Genomic DNA, 21,228 nt, shown 5'->3' on the forward strand with positions numbered 1-21,228 from the left:
ACAGCGTGCATAAAACTTTGATTATGATGCATGCATGATAAAGAAGTATTTATGGAATTCAGAACTGGGGAAATTAATCTGAACTAACATGAAATATATCACAGTTTCGGTTACGAAAATCAAAAGACTCCAATGGACTCCTCTGGTTCAGTATAATTCCTTCCATTGTTAATTAATTATCATGCAATCTCTTGGAATGACTCCTTAATCCCACAAAGCTTCGCTAACTTCCGAAATAGTATTATCACAGTAGGTACAAATTCGGGCATTCCATGAGCAATAGGGCGGATATGGGGTAAGGTGATAAGCCTGATTACAAGCAGCTGAGGCCTCTGGCCATTAATTAGTAATGAATTTAGTTAACGTTACATTCCGGGTCTCTGGATACCCGCTTTTATCTCTCGTGCTGGAATCAATCCAAAATTCAAAATTCTTGACCTCGAACGCTCCTTCTTTGGTTGGAAAACAAGACCGAAATATATTTTATTTCCAACATATTCCCTGTCGCGATTTCCTATTTGCCTACACCGGTGGATCTAAAATAAAAGCGAACAGCAATCTTATTTTGGCCCCAAATCCTGCCCAAGTTTTAGTCTCGTACTTCCCAGCCCTGTAACCAATAAATCCCGAATGCGTGTGTACGTATTGTTATTGAAATTCCCTTATAAAAATAAAGGAAAAAAGAAACGTCGGCATACGACATTCTCGATGAAATATTACGTTTCTCTTATATGCTTGAAGCTAGACATATTTTTCCCTCATTTCTCCGAAAGGGCACTGCTGAAGGAGACCGAGTTCGGCTACGGTGCGAGAAAATTTCACAATTAACTCTACAAGGAAAGTGCTGAAGAAATAATATTGGACGGTGGGTTCGACTGCACAGGCAATTAACAGCTACAGCCCATTTTTTTGACTTCTCCAAATCGACCCAAACTGGCTTCAGAAGGAATAATGCACTTTTCTTTAACTTTGAGATTTAGTGCACCAACTGGCAACATGCTGGCGCGCAGAAGCACAATGCGTTTTTGTCAATCTTAGTGGGCCACAGTGAAAAACGAGCAATAAATGCGATGTTGCCTAAACAAAATAGTCACAAAAGCAGATACCAGTGGAGGACAAAAATCGCCCTTCAGGATTCAGACAAATAACTCTGATGGATGAGAGGTCTATCTAAAGCCAAAAACAACCTTAGATATCTTCGAAAATTTTGAAGCAAGAACCTCGAAACGCTCATCAGCTGGCCACACCAGTCAAAGGCAATTTTGCCAACTTCGGTTAGTGTTAAACAAATTCGCGGGAATGTGGAGGAATCTTCTAAGCCATAAGAGATACAGGATCGCTTAAATTTTGGAATGCGCTACTCATTGTAGGGAGATGAAGTGAGGACGGTGTTAATAGAGTGCCATACTTGAAAAATTGCCTGTGAATATCTGAGGATTCCCATGCAATATCCAGAGAAGCAACTAATTAGGAAAGTTCAAAGCAGTTGGGAAACCACAAACACCTTTCGGAAAGTTCCAAAAAGTTCCAAAACCTCAACTAACCTTAAATCCCAAAACTTGCTAATATACTTGGAAACTCTACGGAGTGTGAAAACGACTTTGGAAACACTAAAAAGTCCTCGAACAGATAACAAAATTAAATTAGGCAATTTAATTGTTTATTAATACATTATCTCGGTTCAAATAAACTAAACCGCAGATTTAACTCATCCGTTGGCAGCTCTGCCCCTCTGTCAAATGTCGACGTTAATTTTGAAAAGGAAACTATAACCGCGACGTTGCCAATACTCCTGTGTAGATCAAATACGTACACGTTCCAACGAAGAAGAAAAAATTGTCCGTAAATCTCCATCGAATCCCAAGATTCTGACAAATAAATCATTGGTAACCTTAAAAACCCGTGGGGGAGCATAAACGTCTTAATAGAAGTTCCGAAAGTGCTCATAAAACAGCGAAAGAAATATCTGCAATCTCAATACTTTTTCCAGTGTTAGAAAACCTGTAAGAGGCTCAAGAAGGCCTTGAAAATGCTTTGAAAGTCCTTAAACAGAGAATGCGGTCTAGCCGGTAAATTATTTCGTTTTAATCAAATACGCCTGACAATTAGCTCGTCAGTTTGCAGCACTGCTCGCCTGTCAAAGTCATTCTTGTCAAATTTGGACGTTTATCAAAACAAATGATAAACCCAACGTTGCCACTTCCCCTGACTAAGAGCTTTAGGTCTTACTTTCTCGATTATGCTAAAAAACTTACCGCTTCAGTATGTATGGGATGGACGCTAAACATGAGTCCAGCCAAGGTGGCAAAGGGTGGTCTGAGACCCGCCACGCTTAGACATACCCTCGTGAAGAGCAGGCACGCCACTGCGTGAAGGACTATGTTGGTCAGGTGGAATGCCACAGGAGATAACCCAAAACATAGGTAGTTCGCCCTGGAAGATAAAAATGTATCTTTTAATATTTTCAGTGATATATCACATAAAATATCCAGGCTTTATGCTACCCTCAGAACTACAATTTCCTGCTCAAATATTCATCATGCTTACACGTGGAAACTGGAATTAGCCACGTTCCTTCTTCCTCCCCTTCCTATAGTGCTTTCCCATTCTGGTCACAATTTATATTAAAGTCCGAAACGATATTAAGTTTAACATGGATGTTTTCAAAGGGCCGGACGTGCATATTTATTAATAAAGGACCATTGCGAAACGAGTCTCTTTGCTCGTCAAACTAGTTTACGTATCATGAATAATAAATACATTTCTCTCGAATTTATGAGATTAATGCGGGTTAACTGATGGATTCAGTTTGACTGCACATTATTTTACGGGAAACCTTTACGCATTTCTATATGTATATATTATCGAATACCGCTACCATTGTAAATGTCTTAAAACTTTAATTTCGTAAACGCCTTCACCAATTTGTCAAGAACATGAGAATTTGTTATAGCGATCCTACAGCTGATCGAGAATCTTTAAGTAGTTTCAGGGAAGCGGAACGATTCTGGGGCATGTAAAGCTTGACCTTGGACTTTACGTGCAAAAATTGGCCGGAAAAGAGTTGCAATAATGTGCATGTTTCAATTAAAAAAACAAAAAACTTATTAACATGGCGATATATTTTGAAACTGTTAGAAAAAGGTTCTTTATTTAGCTGTGCTTTTGACGTCAAAATGCTGAGTAACCACTGAATTTATAGGGAAAAAGAGCTTGATAGGAAGTGCGATAACTTCGTTCTAATGTGAAAAATGTGGATACGACGATATAGGCGGAAACTTAAATGAATGTAAAATGCATTATTGCCAATTCCGCCTTCATGTAGCCGCATTTTTGCTATCACAATGCTGACTAGCAATTAAGTTTATAGACAAAAATTGGCTGGAAGGGAGGTGCGACAACGTCGTTTCCCTTTGACGAATATGAAAGATTTTAGACGATAATACCGGGTGAGACGATCGTAAAAACTTCTTTTAAGCACAGCATCACATGCGCAGTTGTACGGTTTGAAATAAAACATGTCTAAAGGAGAACGAAGTTTGATGGATATGAATACAGGAAAAATCTGCGAAGATTAATGAACTCAGGCACCCCAAAAATCGGTTTCGATCCCGTCGGAAATCGCGTCAATTCGGTTTATCTAGAGTCGTTAGGCCTGCAGCCAAATATTGTGCCGGCGCCATCTGCCGTCGGGACTTTTGAACTGCATATTTATTGGTTCCAAATTGAGCAATTGTGCTCCAGTCGAACCGACCTCGTGCGGTTACCGAGATGCCGATGGTGGAGCGTCACAAACGGACACCCTGTACATCTACGTATGTATTGTTTTTTATACATTTATTTTTGTTTAATGTCAAGAAGGCGATATTTTTATCGGAGCACGTCCCCGAAATTTATTGTAATTGACCTCAATCCGCATCACGTAATGATAGGCAAAAACTATTCCCGCTGCTTTTCAGGGAATTCCAGGATTTCCCCTAGTATTTCGTAATTAATTTAGCTCAACTAACGCGAAATTTACTTTCCGGACACGAAGGATGTAAATTGAATAAATTCGCATAAACGCTGGGAGCTTTTAAATGAAACAAGTGCACATATAATCCTAAATCTGACCTGCTAATGGCGCATTCGATCGATGGACAAAAAGGCTGATGGAGAACGGATTCGAATATCCCTCGACTGCAGCAACAATCGATAATAGCCAGTAACGTCTAGTTGTTTTATCACCTTAATGTCAGTAATCTTCCAGAGTAGTGTTTCTAATGAGTCTTTTAAGGTTGCTCAAAGTGCCCCAGCTAGGAATTCCTATTGCTATAGAAATAGGACGCCAAGGAACCAGACATTAGGGAAATACGCCTTGCACAGATATCATCTCTCGGAATTCAGATTTAAAGGAAGACAATGGAGTTTCCACCACGCGGAGCGAAAATTGCTTATTCGCAATTGTTTGGGGGCAAAAACAGAAACATGTCCTGTATAATAACTTCTACAATATACACGAAGAAGTTTGTGTAGAGTTTCTTCTAATGGAGAAGAAAGTTACAGAGAAGAGCCGGCCTGCATGTAGTACTAACGGAGAGAAGCGGAAAGCGGAAAGTGGCGAGGAGTGAGCGAAAAGAGGGCAAACGAAAACCGGGAAAGATAATAAGATTAATTCGTGCACTAATATTGCTAATTGCCGTGTTCTGCTCGAGTGGCCCGTTCCTTGATGGCTGCACGAATTAAGCTTATCTAGAACGAAATTAAATCCTTTAAAAATTTTATTTTCAATTTGGGGCCGCGGTAATCCTCTTCAAGCCGAATCCTGACGTCGTTCAGAGGACAGAGCTTTTTAACTGAAACTTTAAGAATGCGAATTTTAACTAGATATATCGAGGCGGAGAAGCGGCCTAAAAAACCCTAAGCAAGGTCCACAAAAAAATCCCCTTTGACCTTAATAAAAACCCCTTTAGGTCAATAATTTTGTTCCGGGTCAGTTTGGCTCCTCGACTTCGGCTTATCGAGAACGCGATTCAATCCGTTGAAAATTTTATCTTCAATTTGGGACCCGGTAATCCTCCTTAAACCAAATCATGATGTCTTTCAGAGGACAGAGCTTTCTTACAGGCACGTGAAAAATGTAAATTTCCTTATTGACACACAAATTTTACTGCACGAATTCGGCTTATCCGGCAAAAGATTTACAGAAAGGACGGCCCTTGTCCCTCCAACACTTCTTTTCGCTTCCTGTGAATCTCCCTTTTGGAGGTGAAGACCGTGTTTACTAGAGCTGAAAGTGGATGGAATCGAAATGCCTGCAATGTAAGTAAATGGTAAGTCGTCCTTTGGTAATGCTTGTTTAAGGTTAGTACAGTTTATTAGTAGTTTTCTTCAAGATGGAAAAGCTTCAGTTTAGGTTAATTCAGGTTATTCTTTGTGTTGTAAACTTTTTTATTACAACTCCGTAATCAGGCTGACTTAGGTTAGTAGATTCGAACGGAATTTAAGTGCAATTAATTTATTTACGCGTAGATTACGCACACGCTACGCTTCTGCGTAAACTTTAAAATTCCAAACTCACAATATTCCTTCCAGAAAATAAATCTTCTACTGAATTAAACTTTAGGAATCGTGTCTGATGGGCAATTTCTTTAAATTTGTTGCTCACTGAGACAAACAAAATACTTCAATAACCGGAGGAGTTTTAACTCTCGAAGTAATTGCTCCTGTTTGTCTTCTTCTCAGACTCTTCTTTGTCTTATTTTTCAGTTTTGTTTGTAAATTTCCATTTCGTAATTTCTAATCTTTCACATTTATTTCTGCCCTCTTTCTTCTGATCTTTGCCGTCTTTCCGAACTTTCATAGTTTCAAAATGTGGATTAAAATGAAACCTCATTTAAAATTTTATTATTAAAATTTACTTAGAGAAAGGGCTACGATGAAGCGGATGCATCTACGCACCTGCTGCAAGTGATTTTACAGTTAGTCGATACAAAAATTGGTTTTTTATACATTTATTCTATTTGTCGATTTTCACTAGCATATCATTATCAATCTTTTTTGCATAATTTCTTCAATTATCTGCTTCATTTAGTGGCCCTTTATGCCCACTTCCTTTCCATATCCCCTGTACTATTCAATTTCGTTCAACCTCCATTTAGTAATTTTATTGCTTACTTCCTGTTCACTTTGCTTACTTCTGCGTCAACCCTAAAAATCCCAAACGTGAGTTACTCAAGTTCCAGATTAGTTTACCTTCGGGTATAGTTTAAGGGATGATTTAAATTCCAATCACTTGAAGGTTGGATAACTTCAGGATTGAAAAACGAGTGCGCCATTGCTCGGAACCTTTGAGACTCTTATCTGCGTTGTTTAGAACTCTAGATATGTGTTGTTAAAGCCCACATTATAGGAGTTGAGTTTAATAAGGCCATAAAGTTCTTGTTAAGATCTAAATTGGGGGTTGTTATTGGTCTATTACCATTCAATTTATGATCCCGTCAAACGCTAAAGTTGCCAGTACTTGAATAATTTAATAATAAGACCTGAAATGTTTAGGAAGCTTTCACTATCTCCCGATTTCGGTTGTAGCGATGAATATACAATGTGTCCCAAATTATCTAGATGCACTGGGATCTCGGTTATAAGAAGCAAGGCTGGTATCCCACCGAGTCTGATCGATATTCCCTTATAATTAATCGATCATTTTTAATGCACTTGTTGCCAGTGCTAAGGAGGGGGGGGGGGGGTGTAGATGGGGCCACGGTCCAGGACGGCGCACCAGCAAGGGTAACAGTTTTTCTTGGGGGTAAGTATGATTCAAAATTTCGTCCGGGGCAGCAGTCTTGCTAAAACCGACCCTGCTTGTTGCGTTACATTTCATTACTTTTAGGGTAGTGTTCCCGAGATATTAGTTCTGAAAGCTAGAAAAGTGCCAAACAATTGGCAAGCAGGCCTATCTCCCCCCTTTTAATGATATTTCGTTTTGAAATTGTCTTTTGGCTAAAACCACCTCTAAACAAAGTAGATTTCCAGTGTCCACTGGTCCAAGGCAGTAAAGTAGTGCCACTCAAGCTAGTTATATTTGTTTGGGGGTTTTGAAATCGGTCAGGTGAAACCCACACCGTGGAAAGTTATTGTCTGTTAAACTTTGGAAAAGTTTAACAGACTTTATGTCCCTGTTAAAGTTCTCCAAAGTTTAAAAGGGACGTAAAGTTCTCGTTAACTTGAGAGTGTAGACAACACACTAGTGGGATACTTTGATTCTAAGTTCCTTAAAGAGCGCAGTGATCAAAGTCAACTGAACTTAGCATAGATCATTAGTTCTATATATGTAAACGTGAGGTTCGTTCAAAATTCCAGTCGGAACCAGCGAATGATTCAGATGAAAAAAGTCAATTTAATTAGGTTACGTGAAAATTTGTACGTTGTCTAGAGCTCTGGTACTTGAAGGGCCTGATCACGGAAGTTCAGACAATAGGGTGATATATAAAACTGATTTTTTCAGAAGGTTTCAAAGCTCAGTTCAAGCCATTAATTGACCCATTAAAATTTTTATGGCCAAAGATCTTTAAAAGAACATTTCACTATGAGAGTACGCATATTATCTTAATAAAAATACCTCTCCCAGAGTTCTCAGTAGAATCATTTAAACGTCCCTTCATCTACACTGTTACAGGCAAAAGCCTTCAGTAGCTTCAGACCTTATGAATTCCTGAAGCACTTACTCCTCCTTTGCTTCAAATGTGACTTCAGAGGTAGACTTGTACTTTTTTATATGAGGTACTTGTGAGCTTGGGAACATTTAAATGCAACTAAACCGACTGTGAAGGAGGTATTTATTAAGACAAAATGCACATTCTTAAGAAAGTTTTACATATTTTAGGTATTGAGTCTCTATACGGTTTGGATTTGCCGTGAATTTTTGCTTTTTGCTGACAGATTGGTGACTGCAACGTTAATAAAGGTTTCTGTCTCAGCCCTTAGTAGTTATTTTGAGTTAGTTTTAGAGTAAAATAGGGAGCAATTTCACCCCCTGTGCGGGGACGTTGTTTTTGAAGAGATTAAAAAGAAAAATGTTTTGTTTCATCAAATAAGGTGTCCAATAAAGGGCCTTTTCTGATGGAATTCAGGCACGTAGTTGTTAAATCTTAAACAATCGTCTTTCGTGTTTCTCGTTAATTTGCAGCAATTTATTAATTTGACTCACCTTTCCACTTCTTGTTAATTACGTTTTGTTTTATATTTCACCTTGCCGGAATTTATTTAACGACCTTATATTTACGTGTTCTCGCGTTAATTGTTGCTGCGAATTAATGGGCCGGCTTACGTTCCGTTTACTTTAAAATTGCTCTTTAAACCCTGGATCGTAAACTCACCTTCACCGAGGGTAACTTTGGACGAAAACTTCCCCCGCAAATCAGCTAATCCATCGGCGAAATTCAATCACCTCTCCAACGCCGTCGCGAACTACGTAAATCCAAGAAACTATTCTCCCTGGCAAGTTCTTAAACTTTTTAATGGATCCGATGGAATCTCGGGAATGGATTTAAGCCAGTGCGAGAATTCAGAAATTTAAATGTAAGGCGAGGCTCGAATTAAATAATTTAGTATCTCCGGCCTGGACGGGAGTTTACATGGTAAAGATATGCAAATGTCTCATGTTGAGAGAGTTATTCCTGGGCACTCGGATTCATTAAATGTTTCGACATAAAGAGCGTTTAACGTTTAGTTTTATTAGAGTTTTTGCCAAGAGGCCGAAAAAACTTTTTATTGAAGAGACAAAGTCCCCAGCCCCTTGTTGCTCTTTCATTTGAATTTTTGACACTTCAGCGACTTCGAGGACGCCAAATTAAGTTGGAAACTTCCCGGTCTCGGGCGAAATTTAAAAAAATAATGGAAAATCTATTGGACTTTATCGCTACAAAAGTTTCTTAATTTTTCGAGTGATTACACCCACTAAAATTCCATAAAATGCAGCCGGGGACGGCTTTTATCGCGCACCGAAGTTCCGTCCTCGCATTACTCCGATTTATCTGAATTTAATACACGTACGCTGGTCGTAAATTGAGATTCCATATTTGGCTTTTGCGGCTATAAATCGTGAATTTTGATAGCTCTTAAGCAGGGAATCGAAGATGGTTTTAGGTGTTTTTATAGGACGATGAAGGGCCTTTAAATACCATATTTCACGGTAAAAAGAAGGTTTTTTTTTCGCGATGATATTAAACAAAAAATTAAAGAATATTTGAGAAAATAGAGAAACGTAAATTCGGACGCCCAAACATGTTTACGAATCTTGTGCCATGCTGACGATACTGCGTTCATAGCAAAGGGTGAAGACCATCTGCCATGCGAACAGCAATTGTGCGTACGGTAGGTCTCAGAAGTATCTCCGATATTGTCGTGCGGAAATAACGCGAACTGGAACCATCGCCACCAAATCTAGTTCTTGACAAAATATAACGAGTAGGACAGAGAATAAGCGATAATGGACACAGTGTGCAAGAGAGAGACAGACATATATGTATGTTAATTTTGCTAAGTGCGTTCTGTCGTCGCTCGGAGAAGATTTAATAGCAGCTAAAAATAGTCAAAAAAATCTATGTTGACAAAAAAAATGAACTTGAAGATGGTAGCTTGCAGCCGAAACGTCGCATCAAAATTTTTTTTTATTGCGCCCCGTTTTATAAGCTTTATTTCTGTCGTAACGTCTGTAATTTTTTGACAATAAACTAAGTTTAGAGCAGGAGCAGAGGTGCCTGTGAGTAAGCCCTTTTTGCTCCCCAGCGACCCCTTTCCTCTCCATCTCCGCCACTCCCTCGACTAACCCTGTATAGCCTAAACTTGATTGTGGTTCGATAGGGACTAAAGAAGTTCCATCATAAATTCCCCTCTCTATGGAATGTTCACATCCACCTTTCTCAAAAGGGGCACTGAAACAGAAAAATTTTGCAATTCTCGCAATCAATAGACATATACCGGGCGTCTCTAAAATGTCTGTACGAAATTCTATCATGGATTTCTCAGGCGAAAATATCTATTGATCTAACCCAATTTATTTTAGTAATTGGGAGAAAGTAGACGGTTTTCAAAATACGGGTTATTAAAGTGAATATTAAAAAAAGGAAAAAAATTAATTACTTCGTTTATAATGCTGTTATGTGAACAAAATGTCGCATGGGAGGGTTTTTAGAGACGAAAAATCAGAATTCGTTTATATTTTTGATGCACATCGTAGAGGACGTTGTACGGCCAAGGGAATTCCCTTTCGAAGGCCATAAGTTTTTTATCACCCGGTATAAAATTTATTTATGACTAAATTTGTGTTTTCCTATATGTTTTATGGAAGAAAAGTACCTTGGTACAAGTCCCTATGGGCATTACTTCTTGAGATATCTGAAGTTTAAAGTTCGCTATGTTTTGAAAATTAAAAGTACTTTATTCGTACAATTGAAACGAAAAAATCAAAACATTCAATGCATCTTTAATTCGTATTACTTTTTTTAAATCTTCCTGTTTTTATTTGTCGATACCAATTTTTTAATTACTTATTTTGCTCCACTGTACGAATAAACATGTACTTTAAATTTATTTCTCAAAATATGCTGCGAACTTTAAACTTCAAATACCTCAAGAAGGAACCCCCATAGGGACTTGCATCAAAATACATTTTTTTCATAAAACATGTAGAAAAACACCAATTTAGTCATAAATAAATTTTATATCGAGTGACAAATAACTTATGCTCCTTTAAATGGAGTTCTCCTAGCGCGTACAATGCCCTCTACAATGTGCATCGAAAATGTAAAGGGACTCTGATTTTTCGTCCCTAAACACCCTCCCATGCGACATTTTGTTCACATAGTAGCATTACAAACGAAGTAATTAATTTTTTTCCCTTTTTTAATATTCACTTTAACGTCCGGTATTTTGAAAACCGTCCACTGTTGGACTAATGTAAACTAGGTTAAATCGTCACGTTTTCGCCTCAGAAATCTGCGGTAGAATTTTGCACAGAACTTTCAGCGACACTCTGTATAAAGGGGCCGAGCGGAATAAATATTCCACATGTCATAAAGCGAATGCGCTTAATATCCCGTGAACTTTGGGAGCCCGAAAGAAAGAGTTTAAAAAAACAAAAAAAAAGAAAATTGCAATCATGGGAACTTTTCTTGACAAAATGAAGAAAGGGCCGCAGTTCCAAGGGCGTTCTCCGCACTTCGGCGTGAACGTTTTGACTGTGATTCGCTTGTCGAAACGGCGACCCAGTGTGTCTGCAATTTGTAAATTCGCAGAACTGACAACATGTCGTCCTCTTACTTACCGCAGTCATCCGTGTATGAACGGCCTAGGACTGTAAGTAGCTATTACGCCACCCGTGCGAATCGGCATGTTGATTTGGAGAATATGCGGCAACACAGGGTCAAAGGCGGTCATTTGTAACGTAAACAACCGCATCACGTTCGCTTTAGAGAGATAAACAAAATGCAAACATGTAACCGTATGTGTCGCACGTAGAATGCTTGTGTAAACCGCAAACTTGTTATTTTTCTTTGGGTGCAACCAACGATCCGAGGTTTGGGATTATTTGGGAAAATTTACATTTTGAGGCTCAAAGTTTAATCAGCTGAAAAATGGAGGGTTGTTGTACACAAAACTATTGATGGTGACAAATGCATCATCTCGCGGTTAATAGATTGCGAGCTTCGTATTCGACATTAGAATCGAAATTCTAATCAAAACTTAAGAAACTTGAAGCAGCGCATTGAATTTCAATGAGGCTAACATCGAATAATGGGAACTGCGGAGTTTTACGTCTACGAAGACTGCGGAAATTATATTAGGTCTCAAATAACGATTTCCAATTCTTTTTTTTTCACACTAGAGTAAACTTGGACCAAAGTTTTCCCTTGGAGGGCGAAAACCGAGCAACCCAGGCCGGGTTTAATGAAATTTTGCATTTCTGATTCAGCGTCGAACAACGGGACGTTCCTGTCCTCATTACGAAATCATCGAATAAGGGAAAAACCTGGGAAGTTTCGGAAAACACGTAATGGAAAATAGGAAAAAGGACAAGTGGGTCAGATCCTTAGGAGTTACATTAATTTCAGTTTTCTCTACTTTCAGTCAATAACAGACCGCTTTACCGCATTCGTAAATCTCCCGTGCAAACGGCAATAAAACTGTCTCTTTACAATTTCCATTTATAAATTACAAAGAGAGCTTTTATAATCACATAAAGAGGACAATTTAATATTCGTATTGCTTTCTGAAGTTTTATAAAGTCGAATAAGCAAACAAACCAGGCAGCCATATCAAGGCCACACTACATAGCAACTAGTGCTGCGCACACTCGGACTTCAGAGTTAGACACTCGGACTAGTTCGGAGTTAGAAAAAAAGGACCCGACAGATGGGGCTGATAAAATATATTACTGCAGATCCAACATACTTGCCTATTATGATATTGCCGATTTCTCTCTGCGCTTAATTGACTCGAGGTGAACCAAACTGACGAGGTCTAATAGGATCGAAACCGGCCTTGCGGCGCTCAAGTTAATTAAACGCATGAGGTATAAAGTTGTGAAAGGCTGTAATGTCCTGAAACGAATTTCATGGCTGATTCAAGTGGGAAAACTGGAAAATGCATCAACACGAATTTTGTCCCGCAACTCGGCCACCTCAAAAACATTAAAACAATTTTACACTTGTGCAACGCTTTTTCGGAAGGCGCTCCATTGGAATAGAAGGTTCGGAGTTTGCTGCATGTTATTTTTTGATGAATGGAGGGGTACGGAAAGTAAATAGAAGGGGCATTTATTTGAGACTTAATACGTATTTTGTGTCTGCTCTCAAAATAGTCAGCAATCAACAAGGTCTGCTTCCCTTCAGCTACATGAAGATGTCTTTTCGTGCGGAAACAGGTAACTGCAAGAATTCTTTTTTGGCTGGTTCGAGTACGTCAGTAGTATCTTTGGGATTTACATTTTTCACCGTCCATTTTGATGATCCCATTCCGAATCTTGAACAGTCTGACCATGAAGCTTCCATAGGAAATTAGTCGCCACCTCCTTTACTGCCTGCTACACCTGAATCAGGGCCGCATCATTATGGCCGCTCACCGTCCATGCAGTTATGGTCAGCATGAGGTCATGCTTACTCTTGACCTCGCCAAAGCGATATGGGATTTTAATTCTCTCAGAGAGTCGTTCTGTGGATTATTTCCGACATTACCTAGAGTGTATTTTTTCATTTTCGTGCTGTTTTGCATGGGATTAGTGCCGTTTGAAAGCAATTTCTACACAAAAATGTAAAACTTTGTTACGATCCGCAGTGCAGTGGCAACTAACAGTGAATACACAATCGAGAATTCGAAACCAATGTTTGAATTGCCCGCTCGAAACCTTGTTTGTCTTTCAGCCGGTATGCGCTCGAACAAGATTGTTGTATTTAACTTTCCTCCAGTTAAATTTATTCCGAGCATGATAGCTATATGCTTATTCAGCTCTTTGGAATCTTGTCCGTTCTTTCTTCGTTGCGCGCCACATGTCTACGAGCTCGTCTTCGATAAAAACTGAAAAAAAACCCAAAAACAGCTGTTCCTGCACCTCTTAGCCCCTCTGAACCTCCCTATAAATTACCAATTCCCATTCAAGCACACACAACCAATAAACACAGCCCTGTTCCATGTCCCCATTAGTCGACGAGCCGAGCAGAAATCTAACGGAAGAATTAAAACGACAAAGAAAATCGAATTCGAATTAGCTCAAGAACGGAGAAAAAGGGGAAATTTCGCTGTCTACCAGGAATACCGAAATTATATTAAGTTTCGCATAACGATTTCCAATTCCCTTTTTTCACACTGGGGTAAACTTCGAGCACAGTTTGAGACTTATATCCACAGGGGATTCGCACGACTGGTCCAGTTTAATAAAACTTTGCAATTCTGATTTGAAGAGGTCGAAGGGGAAGGGGGAGGAAGTTTCTCCAAAAAAACTCGAACGGAATTCGCCATCGCAGACCTGCCTCCTTCCAAAGTTTCCACGAGTTTAATGCACAAATAGTTGATCTAAATATCACATTTTATCGTCTTTTCTTCATTGAGTTAAGAAACTCTTGTACCATTCACAACACTGAACAGGAAAATCTCATTATCACCATCTCCCAAGGGAATAAGCCGAAATCCAAGCGAGATCAAGAGGCATCGAGTCTTAATTAAAAATAACTCACACCATCGGAATAACTTATCAGACAAAGTTTGATTGAATTCCGAAGTTGGGAGTATTTCCCGGCCGAATCAAAATGATTTTTCTTGTTAATCAGATACTTTCGCAGAAAGTTTTGCTGGAGGATTAAGATATTACTCCATCTCTCCTTGTTGTGGATGAAAAGGGGAGAATCTAATGACTTCCAGCGTAATAATGTATAGTTAAGAAAACTCTTTCGCTTCAGTCCTTTAACCTCCTCCTCTTTATTCTTAAGCAAACATTACTAATGAAAGCTCCCCTAGACCATAACACTGAATTCCAACCACGAATTTCATGGCATGTCATCTCTAATTCTCCAATATTTGAATTTTTTATGTTGCAGGAATGCAGCAGACCGTACTAGAACCTGCTTTTATTTCGATTGCACTGCTGGATTCTGGAATTGGCCATTTTCAGGGTGGAAAACCGAAGGAATTATTCAATTTATTTATGGTATTGTTTGCGTTTTGTGTGAATGAGGTACATTGGGTCTTTGTTTGGATGAAGAATGTCTGTTATCTCCCCTGCAATAATAGATTTGCGGTTGCTGAGAACCCGGTGAAAATAGTTCTGGCTATAATTGTCTATGTTAAATAAGGTTTATTAAAGTTCGGTCTTGGTTTTGGGTCTAAATGTGGCATTTTTGAAAATTAAATACCTAATACATAGTACTTTATTGCCGAAAACAGCCTTTTTCACCTGTGCGATAAGCGATTTTCGTACCAGCTTCGCGTTAGGTTTCTTCGACTGCCAAAACTGTGAAAGATTTCTCTCCGGCTCCACATAAATTCGCTCCTTCTTCCCAAAAATCAGCCCGAAATAGTTCATTACGTTAACAAATAAAAAAGTATTTCTTGCATTGACAAGAAAGTGGTCATCTAATGAAATCAAACGGGTTGTGAAGTGTCGTTTTCCAGGCCTGGACTGCAAAGTAAGCGTTTGGCAGCTCAAGCAATTTTTTTTGTTAACTAAACTGGAAAATTTAACAGATGAGCGGCGGAAAAAGTATTTTACTGTCCAGGCAGTAAAAGCAGGGGATTTTCTTTTGGTTGCTTACTTCACAGCCTCCCTGTTTTGTGAAACAAATAACAATTTTTTAATGTCGATACTGACAACAAGTGTCACTGTAACAAGTGTCAAAATTGACAGAAGCAGCGTAGAGATGTGTCAAAAATATGACAATATTCACGAATATATATGCTGAAAAGATGCCTAAAGGCCTGCGTAAAGACTCTAAGAACATTATTTAGCCTACTTCTTTCGATATTTTAATTCCGCAACAGACAATATTATCGATATCTGACCGTTAGGGAAGTGCATGTTGCACACTCATGTGAGTGTGCAAAGCACGCGCACAAAAGGAGAGTGAAGTAAAGTTTTACAGTAAAATATTGATCTTCACTATCCATGCAAACACAAATTAGTAAAACCACTCACAAGTCTTTAACAATTTACTACAAAGTACACATTAAAATGAAATTCCGACTCTTTGATATAAATGATTAGATTTAATGGTAAAAACCATTTGGACGCACTGAATCAACGATGCATTCATCTAGTTTCTTAGTTATTTGAAATGATGATAACGAAGGATGAAGTTGCTTTACTTCCTCGATATTGCGTCAATATTCCTACGTATTCTGTAGCCGGAATTGCCCAATTTCAGCCAGAGGTAGCAAATAGTACTAAACATTCCTCGTCGACGTGTTATTTAATTTTATTTAATTAATAATGAAACAGTTTGACAATTGGATTTACATGTTTCAGTGATAATTATTATTATTACTTGAATGGTCAATGGTGGGAAGATATTAGTTATTTACATAACGAGTGTGGGAAGTGATCCATTACTACTCGCTGTCCAAACACAATTTTGACTTCCATGACTTCCAATTATCGAGTTTATATACTTATACAGTTTAATATCAACTTCTATTATGTACGTAAAAAAATATAGGTACAACTACATAGATATCTAGTGTGAGTTACGGTTTTAAAGTGTAATTTCACATCGTAAAAGTCTGAAATAAACTGTCATGAAAGTCTGACATGAACTATCATGAAAGTTTGACATGAACTGTCATAAAAGTCTGACGTATAACTGTAAAAATTTGTTATGATATGTTATAATATGTTTTAACTGGTAATATGACGGACACTGACCTAATTGTAACTCAGTAGAGAATTATCAGAGTTCAGACTTGTGAATTATCAGGTTGAACAAGAAAGTCTCGTTCAGGCAGAATCTCCAAGAAGCGTCGATATAAAATTAGTTCTTTATAAAAAAATGATTTTGAACTTGACCTAAACTTTTTTCGTTATTTTTTGAATTTGATTATGCAAGAAAATGTTTGTTCAAGTTATTGGTGCATGCAGCGTGTATTAGGAAAATGTAATACTGAGTGACAGTTATAAATACATGACATTTGATATGTAAATTGGAATGAGATTCGAAGCAATGGAAATTGATTTAATCAGATACTATTTCTCCACAATCATTATTGTTTATAGATGAATTTTGTATTTTATTGATTTAATCGTCACTTGTGAAATTACTAGACAGGTTTCAATTATAATCATTAATGTCCGAAATTTCATTGTTGAAAGAAAAATGTATTGTTCATATATACACAGCCTAGCAGTATATCTCATTACGAGACTGGAAAATACACTTCGGCCGAGTAATGAACTCCTCATTATTAGACTCTCAAAACCATAAGCAGCATATCGAATTTACAATAACTCATCATTACCAAAGGGCGCTTGAACTAAATCTGTGGGCCGCTTTTGTTGGCCAATGTTTAGTTAGTCCAGTTATTATACCAAACTGTCCGGATGACTCAACCTATTTGTTTTTTTTTCTTTTAATAAAATTCTCTACCTGAATTACTGGACGACTATCCTTTATAATTACGCTGTGAAATGTGGTGCACCTTCGCATTTCAGTACCGAAGTTGGGTAATTATTAAACCAACAGTTTCCAAATCGATCTATAAGTTGTAGAAATAATTGCTTGCAACAGTGACCACCGCGCTCTTCCGATTTAAATTAACGCGACTTTTTCTCTAAGAAGAAAAATTATATATATATTGTACATATGTATAGATATATATGATTATTTGTATATATGCATTCCGTCTAACTGAGAACATAAATATGCGAATGGATTTTCAAATAACTATTGAAGTAACAAAATCGAGAAACGTCCGGCCCTTAAACGAAACTCGTAGCCTGTCAGTGACTGACTAAATTTGAATTAAATATTTCGAACGCTGTAACTGTGCGGAAAATCTTTTCTTCCAATATTTCAGCTAATTAACGTGATGAAAACGCAAGCTAAATTCTGCTTGTTCTCTCGATATACCTGCATACAGAACATTAACTGAACATTGCTTATCCGCAATACCTCTTCACGGGCCATCAGTTATATTCCGTATGCAGGTCACGGAAACCGTTTCAGCATTCCTGGAATTGCTTAAAGGAGTTATGGGCTGATTAAAAGTGAGCTTTTAGGGAATTCCGAATTCTCGAATTCATTGCAATGCAAAGGAAGGGTTCGCTTACAATACGGGCCCAGTTTACGGGTCTTAAAATTAGATTTAACCTCATCGGACCTGGGAGACTGCCGTGCGAAGGGAAATGGGATTGTAAAAGTTGCAGGTGTTGTTTTTCAAGAGGTAGGAAATTACCTAAAAGGGCTTAGTAGTTAGGTTTTTTACGGCGGGATATTGCTTTTCTTCAGGAACTTTGATTTTAAGTAGGAGACGTAGCGAAAGTTCGTTCTTGCTCAAAAGCTTAATATATCGCATGATGCTTCTTCACAATAATAATAACAAATGAAGCCGAGAGTGCTTCCACTATACCGGAGGCATTATAAGATTATTATTTTCAACGGAGAAAAATAAAAGCATGATGGATTTCCATAGAAGAGGGAACAGACGTTTTGCTTTGAAAAATTGAATTTTTCCATTATTATGAAGACATCGCGCTCACTAGTTGCTGCTCGCGATATGGAGAAACTACGGATCGAGGTCTTTTGTAGTAATAAAGCTAAAAGCCGTATAGACATTATGAAGGCACACGATCCTATACGCTATATCCAAAACTTTACGGAACAATGAACGTGAATTTGGCTTTACGAGCTTGTGTAAATACACTTTTACATACAAAATACGCTCGCATAATTTCGGGAAAGTTCTGATGTAAATTGGTGTGTGCCTTCAGACTTTCCAAGTTATTTACGGTCTTTGCGGGGGTGGGGCGAGGTTTAGTTACTGTTTGTCTCGCCGGAGCCAGCAATGAACATTAGGAAAATACAAATTTCGGGAATATCTGACTTGTTATTGTTGAAAATTTACAATTTGTAAATGTCTGGGTCCAAAAGGATACGTCCTTCATGAACACACGGACTGCGGAATGCAGAGATTTGGAAAATATGGAGATGTGGAGCAACGTTGTGTGCAAGTTTCAGGTAGAACTATGCCGGAAACTGGACTAACGTGTTTCGTTTCGCATGAATTTCACATACTATTTGGAATAAATTCAACAGTGTGTAGCGAAAATTGGGGTTTGCATATCGATATAATGACATTTTCGCATCGACTCATCCCTCTTTTGCGACATTTTTCATGCTCTTAAACAGCATAAATCTATTTCGGTCTTGTATTCTATTTGGGGATACGCCCAAGTAGGGGTGGAGCTGCACTCGTCCTTTACTAAGGACTCAGACGGTACATTTACTGGCCCCTGGTAGTCCCTTACAAGGGAAAGTTGCTGTGTTGCAAGGCCTTTGGCTCTCTTGCAAAGAAGCGATGCGAGATGCTATTTCCATCCATGCATGGCTATCAGGCACAAGAATCGGTCCAAAATTGGCTAAATCTGTACACCTGAATTGACCTAAAAGCCGTCAAAACACCGTATTTTAAACTGCAGTTTCGCTCACGTGAGGTAAACTGCATCTAAATTAAATACCTTCTTCGCCCTATAGATCTTTGAGAATTCTGGGTGACCTGAATTGACCTGAACTGACCTGAATTCAAAACACAGTCTTCAAAACTTCTATTTTCTCTTAGGAGCTTCATATTACCTCAGGTCAGATTTTCACGAACTTTTTCTGGCCAAAACACCGTCTTGAAGTAAAGTTATTCTTAGTTTCTAAACTACTTTACTTTACAAACTTCATATTATTTCAGGTTTTTTCCACGGTATCGCGAATTTTGCCTCTTTTGGCTTAGAAGGGCGGTTTACATTACTATGGATGGCTTCATGTCTGAGTTTCAGCCCAAACTTGCCTGAAGGGGATTTTAATAAAATGGGTAATGTGTACATAGGAAGTTCGGGTTTGCTCGGCAAGGGAAATTTGTTGGTAGGTACCACTTGATTGTTGGACTTAACTACTTGGCTGTACATGATATCCAGATACGTGCTACATATACGACATTCTGTACATATAGATGACTTGATATTCTACACATGCGCTTTACTTAATATTCTACATGTGCGCTTTACTTGATATTCTACACGTGCGCTTGGCTTGATATTTTACGCATGCACTTTACTTGATATTCTACACATGGGGTTGACTTGATATCAAGTTAAATAAAATCAAGCTGCCTTGGAGATTAAGTTTGTAAGATACTGTTGCGCGGTGATAATGCACGACTGTTGAAATTATGTCGACGAGAGTTAAACAAATGGAAATAGCTCGTAGCGGCTGATTTTTAAAAATGTATTAAAAACCATGAATCGGAAGTTTATTACCATATTTTTAACCACTAAACTTAACATTTATTTCATATAGGCAACAAAGCAGTGACGTTTTTGGTTTGTTTTAATTTATGCGTGAATTTAATTAAACATTTTTCAGCCCATACCTACAAAACCCAGAATATTAATGATGCATCGTATAAACAAATCAAATCATTCACGCAGTTGTAAAACATGACATGATACAATTGTGATTTCTAAATATTTGGCGTTTGTTTGTAGTAATGAGACCTTTGTTATTTTATTTGAATAAACTGTCCGCTGCAACTGTAAACCTCCTTGTAGTAACGGCGAATTTGGATTTTTAAATTTTTTATCAGTCCGTTCGTTCAGATTTTAGATGAGAGTTTAGAGAAGGAAAAAGGAGAAAATCCACATCCAATTTAACATCAACTGCTCTCCGTCTATTTTCCAGAGAAATATCCGAGTCATGTGCAATATCGAGCCGTAGGATCTGGGTTAGGATGGACAAACAACGACCAGTAAATAACAATTTTTGCGCAAAGCACCGAAAGGCTAAAAGCGTCATAAATCACGCCGGCAAAACTATTTCGCTAGTTGCTCGAACGAATTACACGTTTTTGCGATCTCTCGGGTAAATTAACTATTTATTGTGCCTGGAGCAGACAAAAACATACACTAATGAGGTCACATATATTACGTCCTTGCTGTGGTCGCGGATCTTCCTCGGGATTAGGTGACAATGTGCTGCGTCAGCTCATGAAACTACTGATAACACCCCGAACTGGCGCTTTGGGAGCAATTCGAAATTAAAAAAATCAAGGAAACCAGAACAAGTCCTGATAGTGTGCCTGAAGAGTCACCAATGAGCACTGATAATGGCGACATGGACGGCGATCTTGAAGAGACCAGTAAGGTCGCATTTAAATGTGAAAAGGCCTCAGGAGAACCGCATTAAGTGGTATCCCTTGGCTCCTCAGGAAGGGAGGAGCTGCCAGATCCGGGCTGGGAAATGACAATTCCAGAGAATATATGAGTCCCTGGGACGTTAGAAGCTCTTCAGAGCCCCTCAGTGACGCGCTGAAGATTTTAAAAATGATCGCAGGGCTACAAAATAGCTGAGAATATTAAAACTGAAGGGCTTTAAAAGACGAAGAAGCCAGAAGGTTTAGACTCTCTGCATCCTATAGTAACGGCACGTTTCCGAAATGGGGAGCAAGTGACTAAACTCGTTTTATTTTGTGAATTTGTCAAGTACTATCCTCGACTAATTT

General features: G+C 38.4%; 1 protein-coding gene across 1 annotated transcript in view; it reads right to left on the reverse strand.

Moving 5' to 3' along the window:
* LOC136415230 (protein O-mannosyl-transferase TMTC1-like) overlaps positions 1 to 21,228 on the reverse strand; it is a 154,850-nt gene that overhangs the window by 50,715 nt on the left and 82,907 nt on the right. Inside the window, exon 3 of the mRNA XM_066399718.1 lies at positions 2,256 to 2,433. Coding sequence (XP_066255815.1) covers positions 2,256 to 2,433 — 178 coding nt within the window. The remainder of the gene's footprint in view (positions 1 to 2,255; positions 2,434 to 21,228) is intronic.

This window comes from Euwallacea similis, chromosome 19, assembly GCF_039881205.1.
Source record: "Euwallacea similis isolate ESF13 chromosome 19, ESF131.1, whole genome shotgun sequence".
In the NCBI taxonomy this organism is placed as follows: Eukaryota; Metazoa; Arthropoda; class Insecta; order Coleoptera; family Curculionidae; genus Euwallacea; species Euwallacea similis.